General features: G+C 43.3%; 1 protein-coding gene across 1 annotated transcript in view; it reads left to right on the top strand.

The window, feature by feature from the left end:
* Nucleotides 1–16792, top strand: part of LOC119652341 (glutamate receptor ionotropic, kainate 2-like) — a 43121-nt gene extending 26329 nt beyond the window's left edge. Inside the window, exons 7-15 of the mRNA XM_038056363.1 lie at nt 8143–8295; nt 8361–8629; nt 8809–8998; nt 9065–9288; nt 15444–15590; nt 15653–15851; nt 15914–16145; nt 16211–16470; nt 16526–16792. Of these exons, the coding sequence (XP_037912291.1) occupies nt 8143–8295; nt 8361–8629; nt 8809–8998; nt 9065–9288; nt 15444–15590; nt 15653–15851; nt 15914–16145; nt 16211–16470; nt 16526–16696 (1845 nt within the window). The 3' untranslated portion in view covers nt 16697–16792. The remainder of the gene's footprint in view (nt 1–8142; nt 8296–8360; nt 8630–8808; nt 8999–9064; nt 9289–15443; nt 15591–15652; nt 15852–15913; nt 16146–16210; nt 16471–16525) is intronic.
* The last annotated feature ends 6480 nt before the right edge of the window (nt 16793–23272 follow it).

Here is a 23272-nt window from a genome sequence, read left to right as displayed (position 1 = left end):
TTATTGAACTGGGAAGCGTGAGTCGTAAAAATTATCGGCAAGTTTGCGGACACAATAATGGACTCACGGTGAACGCTAGGAAGACTTGACTAGTGATGTTCACTAAGAACGTCAGGTAGAGCAACTATGCGCTACTTACCTGCGGAGCGGAAATCCAACTGGTATAAGCAGTCAAATATTTAGGAGTACATATCGACCGCAAGTTAACGTGGAAACGTCATATCCAGGGACTCATTGGATGAATACATCCATTATAAATCCCATTTTCATGCTAGTAAGCATCGTCTGGTGGCCGAGAATAAACTTTGTTAAAAGCAGGAGCAGCCAACGAAGCATATTGGCTTGATATTATTCATCATCATCATCATCAACGGTGCAACAACCGGTATCCGGTCTAGGCCTGCCTTAACAAGGAACTCCAGACATCCCGGTTTTGCGCCGAGGTCCACAAATTCGATATCCCTAAAAGCTGTCTGGCGTCCTGACCTACGCCATCCCTCCATCTTAGGCAGGGTCTGCCTCGTCTTCTTTTTCTACCATAGATATCGCCCTTATAGACTTTCCGGGTGAGATCATCCTCATCCATACGGATTAAGTGACCCGCCCACCGTAACCTATTGAGCCGGATTTTATCCACAACCATGGTATCGGTCATAGATTTCGTCGTTATGTAGGCTACGGAATCGTCCATCCTCATGTAGGGGGCCAAAAATTCTTCGGGAGATTCTTCTCTCGAACGCGGCCAAGAGTTCGCAATTTTTCTTGCTAAGAACCCAAGTCTCCGAGGAATACATGAGGACTGGCAAGATCATTGACTTGTACAGTAAGAGCTTTGACCCTATGGTGAGACGTTTCGAGCGGAACAGTTTTTGTAAGTTGAAATAGGCTCTGTTGGCTGCCAACAACCGTGCGCGGATTTCATCATCTAGCTGTTATCGGTTGTGATATTAATGATATTAGTGGCGCGTGGAAAGGCGGCCAATCATGCGGCTATTTGGAAATTCCTTGGCAAACATCAGGTGACCCTGATTCCCGCCGGTCATATGGTTTTCAGATTCCTCTTTGAAAAGACATACTTCGTCATAGTCACTCAAAGAGAAGAATCATCGATAAATAGTCAATCTTTTCGGATTACAGACATAATAATCTTCACCGACGGTCAATTATGAAAGACGGATCGGGCGCAAGGGAGTTCTCAGGAAATTCGATAATAGAACTGACCCAACCTTTCGGAAAAATGATGACCATATTCCACGCGGAGATATATGCCATTTCATTCGCAACAGAAGGAGTCTATTCCGACAGTCGGGCAGCATAATCAGCACTAAACAGCAACCACATAACAAGCCAGTTGTTGTAGAGTTATCGCTAGGTGCTGCTGATACTTGACCGAGTAAACGAAACAGTCCAGTGAGTGTTAGGACACTCTAACGTCACTGTCAATGAGAAAGTTCTTAGACTGGCTCGCCAAGGGTGTGGATCCACAATGGCGCACCCAGAACCGTATTTTATTAAGTCTAATCTGAAGGGTGCCTCTCGGATGCTCCGCCCGGCTTCCAATGAGACTTGGATAGCTACAAGTTCCCCGGTCAAGAACTCTGAAAGACATATATATTTTAAATTATGTTTAAGAATTATGCAAGCTCTTGGTTTTTCACAAGAGGAGTCCCAAATTACCTGCATGCTTCCTCCTTGCAGACCGCGAATCTGCCCCCGGTACACCCAAGGCTCCTGAGCCAGCACTATTCCAATGTTCTAGTTGGAACTTGCCCTTGCAATTACCGCAGATGCAGCTTTCGCATTGTGAAGGTTTATCTGGGCTATTTTAGTGCTAACCATTGGCTCCGTCATTGTTTGGAGCTCTTCTCCACTGCTGGAGTATCACCCTCCTCCTCCGACATGGCGCTTTCCTGCGCGTCGCTGTCCACCCTGAGCCCTACGAGTCCTAGGTCTAGGTCGCTTCTGCTCTTCACTGGGCAGCAGGTCTACTTCCCTGGTTGATCCAGTCCTTTCCGCTTCTGTCACTTTCGAGACTTCTTCGAGGACCTCGTTATACTTTCCCCCCGGTGTCTCCTCCGAGGTGTCTTTCCTCGGCTTTTCCCTGTGCACATGCTCAGGTATGTTGTCGAATCAATAGTTGATATAGCAACTCCGACGTTTGATTGCCTCCAAGGATCGGTCATCTACACCGATCGTGAGGAGTTTACCCTTTCCCTCTACCTTGCTTCTGAAGACGCTCCGTAATCGCGTATGGAGATCCTCATTCTGAGCAATTAGGAGGCACATGAGACCTTCCGTCTTTATTGTTGCGTCGTTTGGGAGAAAAACTGTCAGCATGTGTGCTCCTGGTATATCATACCCAGCACATGTTGACAGTTCTGCTCCTTTCCAGCCGGGCAATTTAGGAACTATGATCCTAACCCACTCTGCAGTGTCTTCCGTCGAGCAGTCCACCAGTATAAGACCTGGTCGAAAGCATATCTCGGTGAACACAAGTTTCGAAGTCCATCCCTTGTACATCTACCTGATGACAACGTCTTCGATGGTTTCCTGCTCCTCGCGAGTGAGTATTTGCTCGTTAAACATTTTTGGCAGGATAGCCAGTCGAACGCCCTTGACCGCATTAGCATAGCTAATGGCGAGCTTCCTGAGTCCTGCCTTCATCCCTGACCTGCCCGGGTTTTATCCCCCTTGGGTTCAGGTTTGGATTTTTTGAGAGCATTCCCTTCATTCGGGCTAATCTCTGCTGCTCTCCGCTTTCTCGGCTCCGGTAGAGATGGCTTAGGTCTATCCTGAGCCTTCTTAGGGGCCTCCTCTGGTTTCAGGCCTTCCTTCAGTAACCATTTAGCATCTGCGCCACTGAGCCTCTTTTCTTCCTGACGTCTGATGTATTTATCTCAGACGTGCTTTTGTTGGTCCCTGCTTTTTGAGCAGTGGCGTTTCTTAGTTGTTGTCCACGCTGTATAACAATGTTAACCTTGGATCCACTGCTTGACGTCCCAACTTCTCCCTTCTTTGGGTGTAATCATCTGGCTCTCAGTATTTCGGAGATGTGCTTCTGCTTGATTAACCAGTTTCTGTGCTGTACGGGGTCCCGTTTTATTGGTTTTAGTTTTTTTATTTTTATTGCTGGTACTCATTTGATTCCCACGAGTATGGGGGTTAGGGGGTCCGCCGTGCCATAGCCCCCGTAACATGGTAAGGTCTAACTTACTCCCTAAAGCGACCAAGTATCAGTGAGGCTCCGTTTGAATGCAGTCAGTCACCCCCGACTGCAAACTATCCCATGGGCACGGTTCGCATAAGACTCTGGATTGAGAGAGGTGTTTTTCGACTCCCCAGTCTAAATCCGTGGCGTTTTGTTAATAGTAGAGTCACCTCATATAGGGTGTGGCTATCACCATTCACTACCGGTCTTGGTAGACGAGAGGCTTGGCCCCTGGAAAACTACACATCGCCCTAGAGGAGAGATAGCTCACCCTCAGGGAGAGATAACTCACCCTCTGGGAGAGATAGGTTGGCCTCAGGGAGCTATATTCCGCATCAGTCTATCCTGCAGTGCATTGCTTGATCCCATTTTTGGACTAGGATAGCCATCTATTTATTTTAAACGCGGTTTCAATTCAGTATACTAACTGATGAAAAGCTATCTCATAAGATTTTCCCGATAGATAAGCATGCTGACTAGCCTTTCCATCATGTGTACCTCAGGTAGCATTTCGAAAGATGAAGTTTAGGCTGATTAGCCGACCCTAGCAACAAAGATCTGTTCAGTACCATTATCAAGAGTTTAATACTAGATATGTTCGTTATTGAATTTTAAGAGAAATCCTTTCTTCCACTTTTGTCGTTGTTGGTGGTTCCCTACGCACTAGAAAATTAAGTGACCTTTCCGGGCCTATTTTGTTCATCTTGATTTCCATAAATTCGCCAACCTACAGAATAGCCCCATGTCATGCTAAGAGAGGGACTATTGTGACTAAGGTCCGAAAGCCAATTATAAAAGCGAACCCCAAGCTCAACTTTTGTCCTTTTCAGTAAAACTCGAAGACAGCTTCCCGTAACACCTCAGTCAACTGGATTACATCAACCATTTTCCGCAGAAATTATAAACATTTAAGATGCCAGGATCGAGCGGTTTAGACGAACCAATTCGAGGAAGCAAAGAGGAAATTGAGCTGTAGAACACATCTAAGAACTGAGCATCCTTTGATAGCACATCCAGGTCCTTGCTGCCGCTTAAAAAACTATGGTACCTTAGCCAAAACAAGCGGGCTAAGGCAGAAACCGGTACCTCTAGTTCATCCAGCACGGAAGGCTTATTTCAATTCCAAATAGAAGGAGGTCTCTTCTCCATTCTAAATTACTAAGTAGCAACCGCATTTATTGGTCGCATGGCTACCTCAACCAAGGGTTTCGTAATTATTGACCCATTTTTCATAGCCTTGTTTTTCTCTCAAGTACCGTGACTCATTCAGTCTCCTTGTGAAATGAACAAAACAAAGTCGTATTACCAAGTCACTTGGTGATATACCGAGCGTTCCTCTCGCATCCTCCGTTTCTCTTTCGGACAGCTCACTCAAAGTTAACAAAAAATTCTTCCCCTACGAGAGTTGAAGAATGCCAGCAGTTTTTCTTGTAATTGGATATTCTGATAACCAAATCAGTAGTTCCAGTCTATGTGTTTATTCAATATGCCCGTGTACCTACCATGCCTAACCCATAGTATGAAAGTCAGTTGATATCCGACCCCAGGAAAGACTTGCTCTGATAGCAAGGCAATCGAGGTGCAGTAGAGAGGGTTTTTTTAAAGTCTCCTTTCGAAGAACTTTCCACCCTGATTAGGCTTAATACCTTACGTTACTTACGTTTTGTCGGACTTTCTCTCATCCGGGTTCTAATTATTCAAAAACTTCATTGGATCCAGTTATGAAGTCAGAGGTTGGTATTTCCTTCCTAAACTGAAAGACTACTAATGGACGTTGTTTAGGATAGTGAGGGATCCTAAGTCCACATCCACTTGATGTTGGACCGGGCCAAATGGAGAGCAACTTACTATAACATTTTTTGGTCCACGGATCCTTCGTCTGGGGGATGGCACCCAAGCATTTAAAAATAGGGAGTAACGGTTTCGTCCAGGGCAGAGGCAACTCATCAGACGCTACCTCACCTCTGCTCAGGGAACAGTGTTGCCGGGCCGATCCAACATCAAGTGGATGTGGACTTAGGATCCCTCACTATCTTAAACAATAATTTAGCTTTAGCCTAGCTTAGGCTCAAACTATTGCCGGTTTCATCTCGATATAATTCGCACCTTTGGCGTGGTTTTGCCAATATATAAAGGAGCGTTTTCCATCGAGGACAGAGGTACCACCTCTAACCCCAATATCAACCTCTCCCACTTCAGCCCCGCCCTCCCGTTATTTAATAAAGGATATTACCATTCCTACCTTGACCACTTCCTAATCAGCAGCAGCCTTACCCTCGAACCCAATCCCAATACTTATCCCTTCCTAGAAACAGTCCCCGGTATCAGTGACCACGATGCCGTGGTCTTAGAGATTTCACTCCCCGGTAAAGCCAACCTACCCTTTCCTACTTTGGTCCCCGACTTCCAGAAAGCGAACTGGAAACTCATTAATCGTATACTTAAATCCAAACCTGAACCTCTCCTCTTCCCTTGCAATGAAACACTTTCCAACGATACTTTAAATTGGACAGTTCGTCAGTAGACTGAATTCAGCAAGTATGTGACGAACTGATACCTTCTCGTTCCCTTAACTACCGCAACCTAAGTTCTCTCCCAAATGATATCCTTGAGGATATCAAATACAAACGTACCCTAAGGCGGAAGCTATTAAGAAAAAGATACTCTCCGCAATCCTCTCCTCTCCGTGACGAAATCCTTTCCCTTGACAGGTCAATCCGCGACAGAATTTTAACTCTTTACACTAACCACCTCCATAAACGCTTCTACAACATAGAACTGAACCCTGATACCTTCAGGGAACTCAGAAAAACTTGTCCTCGTCTAGGCAAGTCCATCCTTCCGGAAAATATTTCAACTCCCGAAAAAGTGAACATCCTAGCCGATCACTTCCTTCAATCGCACCATTGCATCCTCCACATTCGTGATCAATACTTTGAAAGTGTTATGAACGAAGCCAATGAACAGCTACAATCCGCACCAACTTGTTGCCGCCCCAGCCCCAATCTAAACCTTTTCACTCAATCCCTAAACCATCCCAATAAACATGATGATGTTTCTCCCATCCACTTTGTCAGCTCTACTTCAGTTGAAGCTGTAATTGCAGCCTCCATGACCAAAAAATCAGTGGGGCCCGACAAAATCCCTTCCAAAGTGCGCTCCCAACATTTCCACCACACTTTCCTCTATCATTAATCACTGCCTCCCCAACGCTCACTTCCCCGGCAAGTGGAAAAATGCTCGCATTGTAGCCATCCCAAAAACGAAACTTAATCCACCTAATCCTGATAGCTACAGGCCTATCTCTATCCTATCTTCCTCCACCAAAATTTTCGAGTGAGAGCACTGTACTTCCAACAACAGTCTACCCGAGTTTCAATTCGCCAACCGAACTAAACACTCGGTTGAGCGCGCCCTTTTTGTTCTCAAGACTGATATTCCTCTAGGTATCAATCAGAAGATACCCACCATAGCCTGTCTCCTTGACCTAAGGAAATCTTTCGACTCCGTATGGCAATATGGACTCACGTGTAAACTTTCCGATATCCTCAATTTCCATCCACACCTCTGTAAGCTAATTCTTAGCTTTTTAGACGGGCGGAAATCCTCAGTCAACATCCAGCTGCACCTTTCCTCGTCCTATATTTGCCCAGCCGGCATTCCCCAGGGTTCAGTCCTTTCTGCAACCCTTTTCTCCCAGTTCACCGCAGACATCCCCAAGCAATCCCTCACCCGTGTCCTATCCGGATCCTCCAATACGCGGATGACCTAATCCTATATACTACCACCGAAGTCATCTCCCACGGTGAAGCGCCATGAACTTGACCATTATTTTACTCGTTGGAAACTCTCCTTAAATCCTGGCAAGTGTGAGACCATTGTCTTCCATGGAAACATGAGAATGACGCCGAAAATGTGGAGCGACATTAGATCTTTGTCACTTACAATCCACGACGATCCCATTCCTACTTTGAAGGGAGTCACTTACCTCGGAGTGACAATGAACTCCCGCCTCTCCTACGTCCCTCATATCACGACGGCACTAGGCCGTGCAGCTGGTGCCTTCATGTCCTTGTATATTATCCTTAAATATTTCACTGCAAAAAAGATTAAGCTGCTTTGTTATAAACAGCTTATCCACCCCTCTTCATTTTCGGCTTCATTTTCTGATCTGATTGCTCCCCATCCCAAATGGAACGACTCCGCCTCAAGAAGCACAGGATCTTTCGCCACTGCGCCGACATTTTTAAAAACGAAAACCGATCCAAGTACATTTCCAACCAGATCCTCTACGAGTCCTGCCAAAACCCACGCATCGGTGCTTTCCTTGCCCGTCATGCCCACAACTTCCTGGTCAAGTGTCAATCCCATCCCAATCCTCTTGTCTCCAAAGCCATGCAGATCGAGATCGTTGAGGATAACCTTCTTCGGTCTCATCTGTTTCCCCAGATCCTCTTATCCCTCCATTCACGGAACTGTCTTTTGGATCCCCAATTCTTCTGTAGTCTTCTACACAGGTAACTTCTCCGGCTCCCAATTTTTTAAACCTACCCATCATTAGCGCCCATCCTAGCTTTTAATTCCCATCCCTCTCTCGCATGTCACCCATCCTACCCCAGTCCTTTTTCCCTCCCAGTCCCGCCCTGATTTTAAATATGCTCAATGAGTGGAGGTTTTTTTCGACCTTTCATGTAGTTTCACTGTTAAGGTAGTCCATAAGTTAGTTATAAGTTTATTTTCATCCTTACCTGGAAATAAAAACTTGTTGTTTTTTCTGGGGCAGAGGTGAGGCAGCGTTTGATAAGTTGCCTCTGCCCTGGACGAAACCGTTAGTCCCTATTTTTACTGATGAACGCCTCTCCTGCAACGGATGTCAAAACTAGTCCTCGGAGTCGGAATTAACGAAAATCCCCCTCTGTCTATTTATGTTCCAGAATTCCATGATCCTTATCCATGATGCAGTTCGACTTTTCGCTACTGCCCTAAAAGCTAATCTAAGTTTTAAGGACATGGATCTACCTAGTGGTGATTGCAATATTCATAGAAAATGGGAACATGGTAGACATATCATCAATACTATGAAACTGGTACGTATTCCCTCCATTGTTCTTTCAATACAAACCATTTCTAACTCCTTCCATTCCTCCCGCAGCTAACCCGTAATAGTTCACTAGTTAAGGAGAGTCAAGGCTTCACAACAGGACGAATGGATCTCGACAGATTTGGAGACCGATCATACTTTCAGCTTGACGTTACCATCCTTTTTTCTCAGTTCTTCCATAAGCTAATATCGTGGAATCCTGAAGATGGATTTACTGAGACTTTTGAAAAGGAACAGATACGAGAGAAAATCGGTGGATCTATACAAAATAAAACGTTTATTGTGTCAACAAGGTTGGGAGCACCATTTTTAATGGAAAGGTTGGTACCAGGTTTTGAAAGGTAGAACTTTACAAGAACTGGTAGAAATTAAGATGTATTGAAATATCTTTACAACAAACTGTCGGTAGTCAATAAGATTAATATATTTAACCCAAGCAAAAGAAAATTTTAATTATTTTGGGGAATACAATAGTAGCTCCAAATTATTCCTATTTCAGAACACCGGAAGACAATGAAACCTTAGAAGGAAATGCCCGCTTCGAAGGATATTCAATTGACTTAATACAGAGCCTCTCAGAAAAACTCAAATTCAAATACGTTATAAAGTTGGTGCCAGACAAAAGATATGGACAATACAACAAGAAGACGAAGAAATGGGATGGGATCATCAGGCAGCTCATTGACGGAGTAAGCACTTCCTGGTCCACAAGGATCTGAAGAATTTCAACTTTGTTATTTTTTAATTCTTTTCAGAAAGCTGACATGGGAATATGCGATTTGACTATGACCTATGAGAGAAGGCAAGCAGTCGATTTCACTGTTCCATTTATGTCCTTGGGAATCAGCATCCTTTTTTCGAAACCTGTTAAACCAACTCCGAATCTTTTTTCATTTTTACTGCCATATTCTCTGGATGTGTGGATGTATGTCGGGGTTATATGTTTGTTTACTACAGCTTTACTGTTCGCAGTTGTGAGGTAAGATGGAAGCAATGTCCTTCTACTAGTTTGGAGCAACTTTTTGCAAAATATTCCGAAGTTATTACATCGCTTTTGTTCTTATGTGATTTGAACCTTATGCCTATTGGCTTATATCTGAAATTTTTATTGTACTAGGATAACTTACTGATTACCCTAACCATGTCCAACACAAGAGAGAAAAGCTGCGTTGATGGGGCAGAAGCGTTTGCTTTTGTAATCACTTTCGCGATGGCATTTTTATAAAAAAAATCCTACGTCACCTAACTATCAAATCAATCCAGGACCCCGCGGGGAAGTAAGAAGTAAAAAAATCAGAATTTCAACTACATAGCAGTAGGACCTAAAGACATTGCACTAAGGAGCCAAACTGAACTAACGCAACTCATCTAAGTTTGGAATGATCATACACTATGACCTACGGCCATCATGATGAAGCTGACACGCAACAGCATCACAATTGTACAATGCACCAGCGGAGACTTCCGATGCAGTGGAGAAGGATGCTTTCTACGAGCAATTAGACGAGGTCAGTTGGGTTTCAACTAACCGACACCGTACTAGTAACCAGAACGAGCACTTCGCAATTAGCAGTAGATCTAGAAAATACCTCCTGAATGTGCATAACAAGAGAGGCGCTAACATCGACCTCGAAAGGGATCACCATATGATGAGCGCTTACATTCGCTTACGTGTTACGTCCGACCCTTCCCGCAGGGTTCGGAACTGCGACCCCCTAAGTTCAACACCGACCGCTTGTATGACTCAACTGTCACTCCGCAATGAGATAGCTATTTTGCTGATCGGATTTCAGATATACTAAATAACCCGTCTGAGAATATCGATGTACATTGGGCCACCATCAAAAATGCTCTTCTCTCTGGTGCTGCGCAGGTCAACGGCCAAGTCGTGAAAAGGAGTCAAGGAGTGACTGTGGAATCGTGGAAGCGAATCGATGAACGGAAGAGATTGAAGTGTCTACTGACCGCTGCATGCAATAGCGGGTATGATGCATTTGAACTCCAATAGCAGGTGAAATCCCGAGAAGTTCAGCGTACGTGTACGCCGTGACAAGAGAGAATTTATTATTGCGATGGTCAGGGAAGCGGAAAGCCGCAGGTCGCAATGACTTCAGAAATGTATACCACATCACGAAAGAGTTTGCATGCGATCGCAAATCTTTCGATGGTCCTGTGAAGGACGTCAAAGATTGACTTCCCTTCCACAATGATGAACAACTGAAGAGGTGGAAAGAACACTTCACCGCGGTTCTTAACCTTATCACATCCGGTGAAGTTCCTCCTCTTGTGGATGAAATGAATAGTCACCGTAAAATGCGGATACGGACTGTCCCTCCAAGAAGAAGAGAAATCATTTCGGCCATCAATGCACTCAAACGGAGTAAAGCTGCTTGGCTTGGCGGTCTCCCCGCAGTTATTATCGCCGCACCTGCAGTTACCGTAGATCTACTACTTCCATTCGTACGGAAATCTTTAGAATCCGACACCTGAAAGGGATGATCGTAAAGATCCCAAAAATGGACACCCGTTTTGAATGTGACAATTGGAGGGGTATTTGCGTGCTCCTGCCGTTGCAAAGATAATAGCTAAAATTATCCTGGAACGCATCAAAGAGTATCTTGAAAGCTTGATCGACAAAGAGCAGACTGCATTTTGGAGCAGTGCCCGAAGTTTAGATCTTCAGTGCACGTGCTCTTTGTCGATGTCGAGAAAGCTTGCAATAGAGTAAACAGAGAGTGGATCTGGGGTGGTCTACGTAGGAGGGGCATAACGGAGAAACTAATAACTATTATCAGAGTGACATATGATGACACGAAATGTCACGTGCTGCAAAAGGATCCCGGACGATTTTGAGGTCTAAAGCGGAGAGTTGCATCCTGTCACCGATATTATTTATTCTTGTTATCGGTAACGTTCATCAATAGATAATGACATTATTGCTCAAACACCTCAATTAAACTGATGATATCTGTTTGCTCTCTCACCGGGTCATGGACTTTGGCCAAATGCCTCTGAATTTGAAAACAGAGACAAGTAGAGTTGAACTGAAGATAAACACCAACAAAATGAGGGTTCTCCGTCTGGCTGTGGTACCGAACTGGATGTTACCCGACGCATTAGCACTGCCCCGTCTAAAATCTGGAAATACAGTTATCTGAACACCAAAATCAAGCGCAGTCTGTTCTGTTTAGTGTTCTTTACATTTTAGTAGCACATGGAAAGTGAACTCCCCTGTTACTCAATAGCTCCAGCTTTTGTCAATACCTGTCTGTATCGTATCTTCGAAGTACGCTGGTCTAACTCTATCTCAAAAGAAGAACTTGATCAGCTCACATTCCTACCAATCGTATGCATTGTGATTGGAAGACGGAAGTGGCAGTAGATAGGTCACACAAAGCGCTATCAAGAGTCTAGGTGTAACCCGTGTAGTTTTTAAGAAAATTGTGTTGTCTTTTAATGCTTGTCCAACAACAACCACTTCGATTATAAGTTGCTGTTTGCAATGCCACCATCAACTTGGCAGCCCGGTTACACCTCACTCACTACCTGGAGCTCCCCAGCCGCACATTAGACCAATAATAGACGTTGTTAATTTGTAGAGAAGATTTCTATCAACCGCATTTTGTTTCGTATACCATTTCCGGGGAGGCAACTGACTCCCGCAGTGGGTGGGACACTCAGGGTGCTAGAGATGCATTACACCTGAGAATATTCAGTCTATGGAGTGGGTCCATTTTTGAAGATCCAATATGCGGTATTTCAGTTCTTGGCCTCAAATTGTACATGTTCACTAGCGAAAGTCAGGGCTGTATCAAATGCAAGTGATGATGATCTTTTACTTGTCCGTAACAAATAAGTACCAAAGGTTGGCTTGAAGTAGCTTCAACACACGTGCTGATCATTACAAAAATGGACACAGTCGCTAAGTTAACTTATTCTTAACGACGAGATCTAAAATTCCTTCCGCTCCTCAGAAACTATGGTTGCCGTTATACCATAAATGGGGCACTGTGTGTCCATCACGCATAATCGTTGTTATTGCTGGTTCGATGAAATGTGCTTCAGCTCCCTGCAGACCATTCTGGCAAGCTATACGCTTCCTTCAGTGATTACGCCTACGTGTTTTGGAGCAACCCACTTTACTCCCACTCTGAGGTAGTCAATTCCATTATTCTTCGTTGAGGTTGAAGTTGACGCTGAACAACTTCAACTCGATGTCGGTAGCACTTGTAGCCTTCAGACAAAATTGCGAAAGCTGATCCAGCTGCTGATGCGCAAAGCGACATTACATCCACACTCAGCAGGAACAGCGTTACTAAAACAGACAAACTGTTAAACGCCTATCATTTTGTGCCCGATAATGCAGATAGGAAGAACGAGAGTTGGTCACTTTATGAATCTTCATTTTGTTCGTATTTATTTTCAGTCCAGCTATACTGATCTCCTTCTCCAACCCCAAAGGTTCTTGACTTAACTGTGAGAGCAACTAAATTTCATCAGCGATTCAGGTTGTTTGATGACAAATTTCTCAGAAATTTTAACTTGATGCAGCACAAGACCTCTTTGTAGCCATTATATGTCGACCTGATGATAGCCATTAGTTTTTTCGATATGCCCGTTCAACATAAAAGATTCTAGATACATTTCCTGTTCAAACTGTTGAATGCTTCCTCGAAATTGATGAAAAGCCGATGAACCAAAGATCTCAATTCCGCACACTGCGCCACAATAATCCGAAGAGCATTACTTTAAAGCGGAAACCAACCTACTCTCTGCTGTTTATGTCTTGGAAGTGTTACTTGATGCATTCCAGGGTAACTTTCGCTATTGTCTTTGCGACAGCAGGGAGTGACGGGTGACCTTTTGCGGAATCTTAATAATCTTCCACTTCTTCTACTCTCCGGGAGAGATGTAAGGTTCCCAGGATTCACAGTTAAGTGAAAAAACCAACTCTGTGGATTAATTCTAATCGCAGGAGCAGTCTGTATCCTCCTCCTCTCTCAAAGAGTCTTGGAATCATCTATGACGGAAAGGAAGGAGGCAACTAACCCCGACAGCGCAGAAATTTAGAAATTCCTCTAAACAACAGACAAGCTCATATATCCTTTGGCCCTTTTACCAGATATTGTACACATGATCCAGGTCACGATGTTTCAACTATTTATAGCTCTGCAAACTTTATCTTCGGTAATATCAGCAGAATTCCTACGCAAATTAGCGACGTAGCAGATACTTTTAGTAACAATCCGCTCGTCAATGGGCAGATCAATCCCAAATTCCACCGACATACATATTATCGCTTCCGTCATCACAAACGGAATCACCTAGACACTCCTAGACGGGATTTATTGAGTGGCCTGGAAAAGCTCACCTGATTCCTCGCATAAATTGTGCTTTTTCAATATCTGTATTAATGCAGATGCATATCACAAATTTGCATCTCAACGCCCTTCACGGTGATAGTTTAACTTGCCTGTACGTGGATGTTATTTTCAGTTTAACAAGCCGCCGGATGGACTGCGGACTTTCAGGCTTAACTGAGAAAAACCTACTTACATGGTCATTTTGAGTACCGAATCTAGCCACCAAATCAGCCGGCTTCCGCCAGTTATCCGTACCGGACTTCAAAGTCCTTTTCCTACTCATAGGATTGTAAGGTTTTTCTTTACCAATCTATCAAGTGAATATTATAGACAACACAGTTCTCTTACCTTCCTGCTCCTGAGATCGGTTGGAAACCCTCGATGTACGCTTTTTCAAAGTTTTTTTTCAACCCAGTGCTTGATATTGAATTGGTTTTACAACTAAACTTTCCTCACACGTCTTTGTGTTTTAATTTTGAATTTCGTTTGAAGCCTGAACTTCTTCCATTTACTACCATATTTTCTATGAAGGGTTGTCATGGCCTTCGTTCAAATTGTTTTTTTAAAATCTGAAACTACCGACACTAATTCATCTGGATTGTTCCTCCAATCAGGACAACGGATTTGACATGGCACTCAAAGATTAAAAGATGTTATTCAATCACTCAGCGCCAGGTTACACCCCACAAATTTATTCTTTGTCGAACTTGGTGATACAATTATCTTGTTTGTCAACTCTAGAAAAACTTTCTCCGACATTTTTGGTTCTCGGAACCATTCTCCAAAAAGTGTTGGCTGACGGTTTCGTCACTCCTCCTTTCAAGATCTTCGGACCTGTGTGTCGAGACCGTTTGACATCTACTTCTTCCTGGCCAAAGGTATTTTAGCAGTGAATACTGCCCTCACAATGATGATTTCTCACTTTCTTGTCAAGAACCAGTTGTCCTCTTTATCACTTCTTTTGAAGTTAAAGATTCCATTAAGGTCAATTTAGCAGGTGCAACAATCCAGTCTCTCCAACCGTCTCTCTTGTCGAGGACCAAGTCGCCGGGGAGTCGTAAGTTTTCGCCTACGCCTGATCAGAAGAGCTAACAGCAAACTCTTTACGGCGGCTATACGGAGGCGAAGCAAAAGGAAAGACAAGACCTACTACCAGAACGGATCGCCGCGTGCCATAATAGCTACCTTTACACGTTCCAGTATTTCATTGAACCATGCACTTGTCCGATGACGTTTGAAACCGAGGAACTTCCCGAACTCCGGCAAATCCGAACTGGTCTGTGATTATTATAGCTGGAACCCTAAAGCGCAGAATCCGCACTCTCCTTTGATTATTGTCATGCCACTTTAGCAGTTGTTTCCTCCACACTGTCTAAAAGCGACTGTTTTCCTAGCTTCACCTGTTTTCCCACCACTCTACCAAAGTGCTTACTGGAATTACATATTGCATATTTTATTTCATAAATCTGTCCAATATCGCGTTTGCCTATTAGCTTTCTTGTTTGACCTGTCTATATCTTGCCTTATTCAGGCAACTGGTTTTATACATCTCTTTTAACTCGGTTCAATATTAATGACATTAACACATTTGCCAGTGATGCAGTAATATAAAACAACAACCTTCAGAAATGAGGAATATAAATGGTCGCAACCAGCAAAAATTTCTAACTAAGAAGAGGCCAACTGCCTTTGCCAAGAGGGAATTGACAAAGCGAAGACAGTTGTGCTGATATTCTCATCGATTTTTCTCTTACCTCTCTCTCTATTGAAGACTTTCAGATGAAGAATGGGAGAGTGACCAAGTAATTGAGACAGACACCGTGGAAATCAAGGTTCTCCGCAACACTTGGAATTTAGGCAACCGATTTTGGTTAACAATGGGATCACTTATGGGACAGGGATGCGATCTTCTTCCAAGGTAAGTGAAACAATAAGTCCTTTACCTAGAAGCTTAAACCAAAGTTAGTCCTTTCCTTTCAGGGGTGTTCCAATGCGTCTTATCACCGGAGTATGGTGGTTCTTCGCCCTCATGTTGTTGAATTCATACACAGCAAACCTCGCTGCTTTCCTAACTTCGTCACGTATCGAGGAAGCTATCAATGATGTTGAGGACTTGGCAGAACAAACAAAAATCAAATATGGAGTATTACAAGGAGGAAGTACTATGTCATTTTTTAAGGTATGCTGTGACCTTTTAGATAGCTTACCTAACTTTAAATTTAAAAATGAAAAATATTAAAGGACTCCAACGACTCCCTCTACCGAAAAATGTGGGCTGCAATGGAGAACGCCCAACCATCGGTTTTTGCTACTAGTAACGAAGAGGGCAAGGAACGGGTCCAAAAAGGACGAAGAATGTACGCATTTCTAATGGAATCCACTAGTTTAGAATACATCACGGAACGACATTGCGATTTGATGGAAGTTGGAAGTCGATTTGGTGACAAATTTTATGGTATAGCGCTACCACTAAGTAAGTCACTGCTCTCTCCGATCCAGTCCCATCCACCCCAGCTAATACCAATTGCTTATTTCTAGATTCCCGATACCGAACCATCATAAGCCAGGAACTGCTTCGAATGAGCGAACGAGGAGAATTATATGAGCTCAAAATGAAATGGTGGAAAAGACGTCACGGTGATCCTTGCATTACTGAGATTCGAACGGACGAAAATGAGCTCGGCATCGAGGAAGTTGGCGGCGTGTTTATTGTCCTGGGTGTAGGCTTATTTGTTGCTTTTGTTATAGGCATTTTTGAGTTTTTATGGCATGTTCATAAAGTCGCACTGAATGAGAAGGTAACTTTTAGTTGAAAATATTTTCTAAAGCGTTTTTAATCTGATTTCAATCTAGATTCCCCTCAAGGAGGCATTTAAGTCTCAAGCAATGTTTGCTCTGAAATTCTGGATAAAATATAAACCCGTAAGGACCAGGATGAATGAAAATGATATTTCAAGAAGATCCTCAAAAGCCACCCTTAAGAAATGGGAAATAAAGAACGATAAAATTGACAAAACTGACTAGTTTGTAAGACATGCTTGGTTCTCTCCTTTTTTTTAATCTATTATAATAAATTAATAATTTTCAATAAAATAAAAAAAAATTAAATTAAAAAAAGTAAATGAAACCAAAATTCTAATTGTTTATCGTTACTGAAAAAAAAAATGTTAGATCAAGTGGCATTTCTAAAACAAAGCAGCATGGAAGCGGCAGAAGTTGATACTGCTGCTTAACTCTGGTAAACCTCCAAGTGAACCATTCTTAAATATACCTATATGCCTTTCAAAGGCTGATGACATTAAATTGGTTACTGGTTTGGCTGAAGATGCAATTCATGGAATGGGTAAGACCAGCAGACATTACGTGGTAGTAACCCTGGACATGAACAATCTCTGTGAAATTTTTTTGTTTGATTTTGGCAGCTCCGGGACAATCTTCCGCTGCAAATTCATTGGTCCAAATTTTGCTCATGGAATTCAAACTTCCTGTTCTTACTAATTCCGGCAGTATCCGCGGCCATATATATTACAAAGCAATCACAGTGCAAAGAGGTCATATGTATGCTCTAAGGTTGCCTTTCAGTGGATCTTATCCATACTCACTAGGGGTGACGATGACGTTGGTAATCTCTTTGAGGATTGACTACAAACGGTGTCAAGTACACACGAGATCTCCAAACTAAGACGAGATAGAACTGAAAGAGACCTGACCTGATGGGAGGATATGCGTGTCCATAAAGTCAAAGGCATATATGCCTTTCCAGCAAAATCTCCTGCCGGTAGCTCAAGATGTATTCTCCGAGCCTTCCATAGCCGACAATGGAGTTGTCATCCCTCTTTAATTTATGACCTATCCATTTCCATCTCCGCCTTCCAATCAAATCGTCCAAAAGTAACTGGAATGTGCGCCAACCAAACTCTTCCTTTCAAATAGTATCAGGCTGGGGTATCCCGATGATACATCCTAAACATGTATTCACGAAAGCTTGGAGCTTTGGAGTAACAGTGGGGGACACCTTCCACGTACTACTCCCATATAGCAACACCGAAAGAACACTAGCACAGAACTGTCTCAACTTGACCTTTGTACTGAAATTATTGCATTTCCAAATTTGAAGCGCAACATCCAGTCGGCAAAAACTACACCTCCTAGATATTTAAATTGATTGACCCCTTCGATGCCCATTGAGGCAGATAGGAGGAGTACGATGACCCGTCAAACTGAGAACCTTCGTTTTGTTGGTTAACTTCAGTTCAACTCTACTTGCCTCTTTTTTAAAATCCAGAATCATTTGGCCAAGGTCCATGATCCAGTGAAAAAACAACAGATATCATCAGCGTAGTTCTCCACGACCCCTGGGCAAGGGCAACGTGAAGAGTGTTACCGGGATTATTGTTATTATTATCTTTGCAACAGCAGGGAACATGAAAATACAACTCCAATTGCCGGATTCAAAATGGGTGCCCTTCTCTGTAATGTTAACATTCGTCCCTTTTTTCCACTCTCTAGGAATGGTCTCGGATTCCCAGGATTTGCGTATGAATGCAAGTAGCACATCTGCAGAAACTTCAAGTGCAGCGGCAAGTAACTTCCGTCAAGCCCAACGGCTTTATTCCGTTTGAATGCATTAATGGCCGAGATGATTTCTCTCATGGATAAGGAGTTGACCATTAATGTCCTCCACAGGACTTTCGGGAGATCTGCGACTTCTTTCGTGATGCGGTATACACTTCTGAAATCATTGCGATCTGTGAAATCTTCCGTTTCCCTGACCAGCATAGTAACAAATTTCGTTTTGTTACAGCATACAGTACGTTTAGCTCCTGGGGCTTCGCACGGTATCGGAGTTCGAGCCCTTCACACTCGCTGTCACTCGCCACAATCTAAAGAGCTTCCAACCTCTTTCGCTTATGGATCCGCTTCCACGAGTCCGCAGTCAGCCAAATCTCATGACTCCACTTTGGGGAGGCAGCCGACGACCAGCGTAATACTCGAGAAAAGTGCATTTTTAACTGCGGCCCAATGCTGATAAATATTCTCAGCCGGATTACTCAGTGTATCTGCATTCCAATCAGCAAGATAACTCCCCCACTGTCACCCAACAGCTGTAGCATACAAAGGTTCGATGTTAAACTTGAGGGGGTCACAGCTCTCCAAACCTGCGAGAAGAGGCGGACACAACACGCAAGCGAAGGTAAGTGACCATGAGATGATGATGATCTCTTTTGAACTCTCTTCTTATGCACCTCCTGAAAACAAATGCTAAATTTACTGCTGATCTCAAAGTGGTTGCTCGTACGGTATCGGTTAGTTGAAACCCAATCGACCTTATGGCAAGCTTTATTCTCCAACAATGTACCACCAGTGACGAGGCGGTGGAAGATGCAGATATGTTATCAGAGCCCCCTTGGTATCCTGATCACGGTTACATTGTCACCTTTAGGAAACCTCTCCAGAACTGCTTGTAATTGCTCATAGAAAGCAACCTTCTCCATCATATAGAAAATCTCCGTTGGTGCATAGCACTGTGATCGTGATGCCTCTTGACCTAGACCGAAATCTTGCAACCAGAATATTGTCAGAAACAGGCGTGCGGTAGACATCAGTAAAAATCCAACACGATTGCTATCACTTCACTTTCCAGAGTACAAAAGCACCTTGACGCCGAAAGGAGAGAAGTACAATCCAGAATCTTATCATCTTACTTCACTTAGGCCCCAAATGTCCACCTTATATCATTGGAATTCTTGCTCGAAATAAAGAAAGTGAGCATTCTAAGGACCATCTATACCATTGTCGAAGAGCGTAAGCGCATTCCATAAACCAATCATAATCCGTTTTCGATAGCTATCATATATGTCGTAGCCATGAAGTCAGTCCCTATCCGAGGTACTGTCAACGTTTCGGTAGCAATAAATTTTCAAAATTTGTAGGTTAATAACCTACAAGTTGCTATCCCTTTTAGTCGCCTTTTGCGACAAACAGGGAAGACGTTGAATGTATTCTTAAGTCCTTACTCAGAGCGCATAAACTAGAACACAAAAATTTTATCTTCAGATTTTCATGTCCTCATATGTCTCAGAAGGAACGTTAGTTCGTCTGAATCTAATTCGTCATCTGGTTATAAGAAGTGGAAGGCTTGTAACTTTTGCCCTCCTTATATGAAATTCCATTTTGCAGTGCACCTTTTTAGATTCTTCCAAGCACTACCTAGTCATCCAAGGGGATCCCAGAGTTGTGAAGGCGCAGAAATTGGAAGAACTTTCCTCTGTCAATGCGAATGTTCGGCAGCCGGATATGAGCAACTGATTTTCCAAAAATCGCATTCGCTTGGATTAACTCGAGTTTTTCGTGTTATTAACCTTCATGATCGCGAGACATAAGTTCAAAAAATGCATTCTACAACGCGATACCCTGAACCACCTGGTAGCAGACCAAATATTGAACAAATCTTTCCTGGTCCAACGCACTGTCAAGGAAACTTCCCGTGAAAATTGACGTCAACTTGGCCTTCACATTGTTACTTGTTGTCGCTTCAGGGCAAAAGCTTCTGGCATCGTCTTTTGGCTCGGTTCCCGGTTTCAGTACTCTTGAAACTGATTTGTTTTGTTTGCGGGTATAGTAGCAGATAACCTACGATGTGAGTCCCTTGGAGACTAGGGTCTGATCGCCTCCCTCGAGTACATGGAGCCTGCACCCAGACTTCGGACAAACAACTTTAGTTTGGCCGCAGGGATTTGAAGAAGAAGAAAAAAATCCAAAGCAGCGACCATCAGGGTCAAGTGTTTTAAATTAAACCGAAGGTGCCTAAGGTATTCGAAGTTCGCATAGTCAAGGCTAACTTTTCCCTTCTTCAGACCGCGCTCAGCATACACTTCTTCACTTCAGCTTTAAGCAATTTGAGCCTCTAACGTTGTATGGAGGATGCTCCTGATTTTCCATTCACCAGTTCCCCCTGGTCCCTGATTACCAGGGAAGTAAATCTATTTTCACTTACGCGATTAGCCTGCCAGAAGACAGTTTCTTAAGACCACTGAAGAGTAACTGATACAGGCGTTCTGTGCAATTACCAACGCATTAACGGTCAACGATGAATATTGAGATCATTGAATTTAACATTGCCTCCACAGCCGGGGAATGCTCATAGGCACGCGTTCCGACTATTCCTTGATGAACGCAAACAGTGCCTCTACCTGAAACCAAGCTACACTTCCGTCACAAAACCACTCTCTCTAAATTCAATATTTTGCGGTTTGGCAAATGATCCGAACTAAACGACTTCATGCCTTTCCATAGGCATTACAATACTTATCAATCGACTATTCCCACCTGCAAACTCCCTTTAGGTTACCATCATCTCAATCGAAACTACTCCCTACTTTTAATTCGTCATATACGCTTACAATACCAAAGAATTCCTCATACTAGTGACATCCCCTTCATTTGATCCTTTTCAAGGTCTGACCCCCCACCTAATCATCTATCCTACAACAAGGAAAAAACTCCCATTCCCATTTTCCTCAAGCTATAAATGGCAAGAAGTCAACTTGCCGTCAAAATCCCAACCTCCTATTCAGCCTTCGAAATTATTTCATGCTGGAACCCAACTCCACTGCGAGATACTACTGTGCCCAGGCCGCCTCATTCTTTCTGATGGCTAGAAACCTATCTCCATCCTTCTAATGTGACCCAAAATCTTAAGAGGGACCATCAAATCTTGGTCGACCAATATTGAGGAAGTAACGATACAGTTTCTGGCTTCCATAATATAATAGTTCAGAAATCGAATAGTTTGTGCAGACAACCTAATACCAAAACCTGGGTTCCTTGATTTAAAAAAAGCTTTCGATTCCTTAGTGTAATGAAAATTAGAGCAACTTTCATCTCCATAGTAAATAAGGTTTTGTTTTACAAAAAACGTTAAAAAGTTCATCTTAGGTATCACTATTACCTCCAAGCCGTGTTAGCAGGGCTGCAGATATTTTTACCCCACCCTTCGTTTCAACCTACAAAGAACACATTTTCGGCTACCAGCAGTCAATATAGCATTTAATCACTTTTGATTTCATCTTCTGCATCTGCACCTTCTCTGCACGATTTACAGAAAGGCAAGTAGTACACAGATAAAAATGTCTTAAAACGGCAATGCTAGGGAGCACATGTCAAACAGAACCTTGACGAAAATACGAACGTAATGTCTAGCATGGCTTAATTTGTCAGTTCAACTCGGCACCTCTCTGGCATTATTGTCTAAAAGGAGTAGATAAAACAATAGTCAGTTTCATCATGCTTTACGTCCAGCCGTAGACCTAAGTTTCCGATGAGCCATTTCTCTTTTGACTTGTCTCCTCAAGAGAGTTGCCACTCATTCATTTTATACTCGTCATGAGCCACCACTCCTCTAGAGTCTCCCTCCTTGAGCTCAAAGATAATCTTGCATTACTTAGCAGGAAGAGTGGCGGGGTTCACTGCTGCGATCACCATCACAACCGGCTCTGAGAAAGTACGGTAGGCAGACGCCAAAAAGCAGTACATTATCTAGCAGAAAGGGTCAGCCCACACCTCCGAGGCGTAGAAAAGGGAGCCCCCAACGAGCAAATAGCCGATATACGACAAGGCACATCTTAAAGTCGAGTGCTATTCCAAAGTATTTAACTACAGGGTCGGGGTTTTCTTTTTATTCAGGATGTCCTAGCAAAGCTAAAGCCATGGGCAGTAATTCATACACTTACCCATCGCGTCAAAGCAGATGTGGCGAAGAAGGGTAAGAAGAATGACTACATCATTAGTAGTTCTTCTTACCCTTCTTCGCTTTCTTCCGTTTGGCGCATGTGGTGCTCTTAACGCTTATTCTGCTGTCTCCAGTTCATCAAGCCTTTCCTGAAGTTTTTCTAGAAGAAGGTTGAACACGTCATGCGCCACACAACTGCCGCGAATTTCCAAATGAAGCATGACTGTTCAGCTCTGACAATAAATTCCCTCTCGACCAAAATCTAAACCCATCAGGTCAGTTTCAACGACCTCCTTTGTGCTTTTATTTGATTGCGCATACCCTGAAATCTTACCAGGCGTCAATAATACCTCCTGGGCGTAGTGGCCGATTACTGTCTCCTTAGTTTTAGTATTTTTTCTATCCGTGAATATTGTATCAACCCATTGTGCGCGAAGGAGCGAATTGCAAAAGCCAGAAGCAATGCCCTATCCTAGTTCTTTGAGGCTTGACCTATACTTAGCTGAGCTCATAGACTGATCGGGGCTGACTCAGAGCAACACTGTCCACTTATACAAATTTACTGCACTTTTACCAGACCAGGGTCCAGAGGTGCAGAGGTGATCCACAACTACCATCTTAGGACAGTCTGACATCACCCCATCGAGATCGCCAGAGAACTTTCGACAGCTCCGGTGTATTCTGATATATACCGGTCACTCGCGGTTCACTTTTCACCGAAAAACTCCTACTTAGGACGCTGCAAATTAGGGATATTACCAGAAATCTAGGATTAGACGACATTGCACGCAAACGCTATAGAAGGATACAAGGGATGTGTGAAATTGATCCTTCAAGATTCCTTTCTTTTAATTAAATTTTATGTTTCA

This window comes from Hermetia illucens, chromosome 3, assembly GCF_905115235.1.
Source record: "Hermetia illucens chromosome 3, iHerIll2.2.curated.20191125, whole genome shotgun sequence".
In the NCBI taxonomy this organism is placed as follows: domain Eukaryota; kingdom Metazoa; phylum Arthropoda; class Insecta; order Diptera; family Stratiomyidae; genus Hermetia; species Hermetia illucens.
Note: the sequence above shows the minus strand (reverse complement) of the source record. Positions and strands in the feature narration are given on the sequence as shown.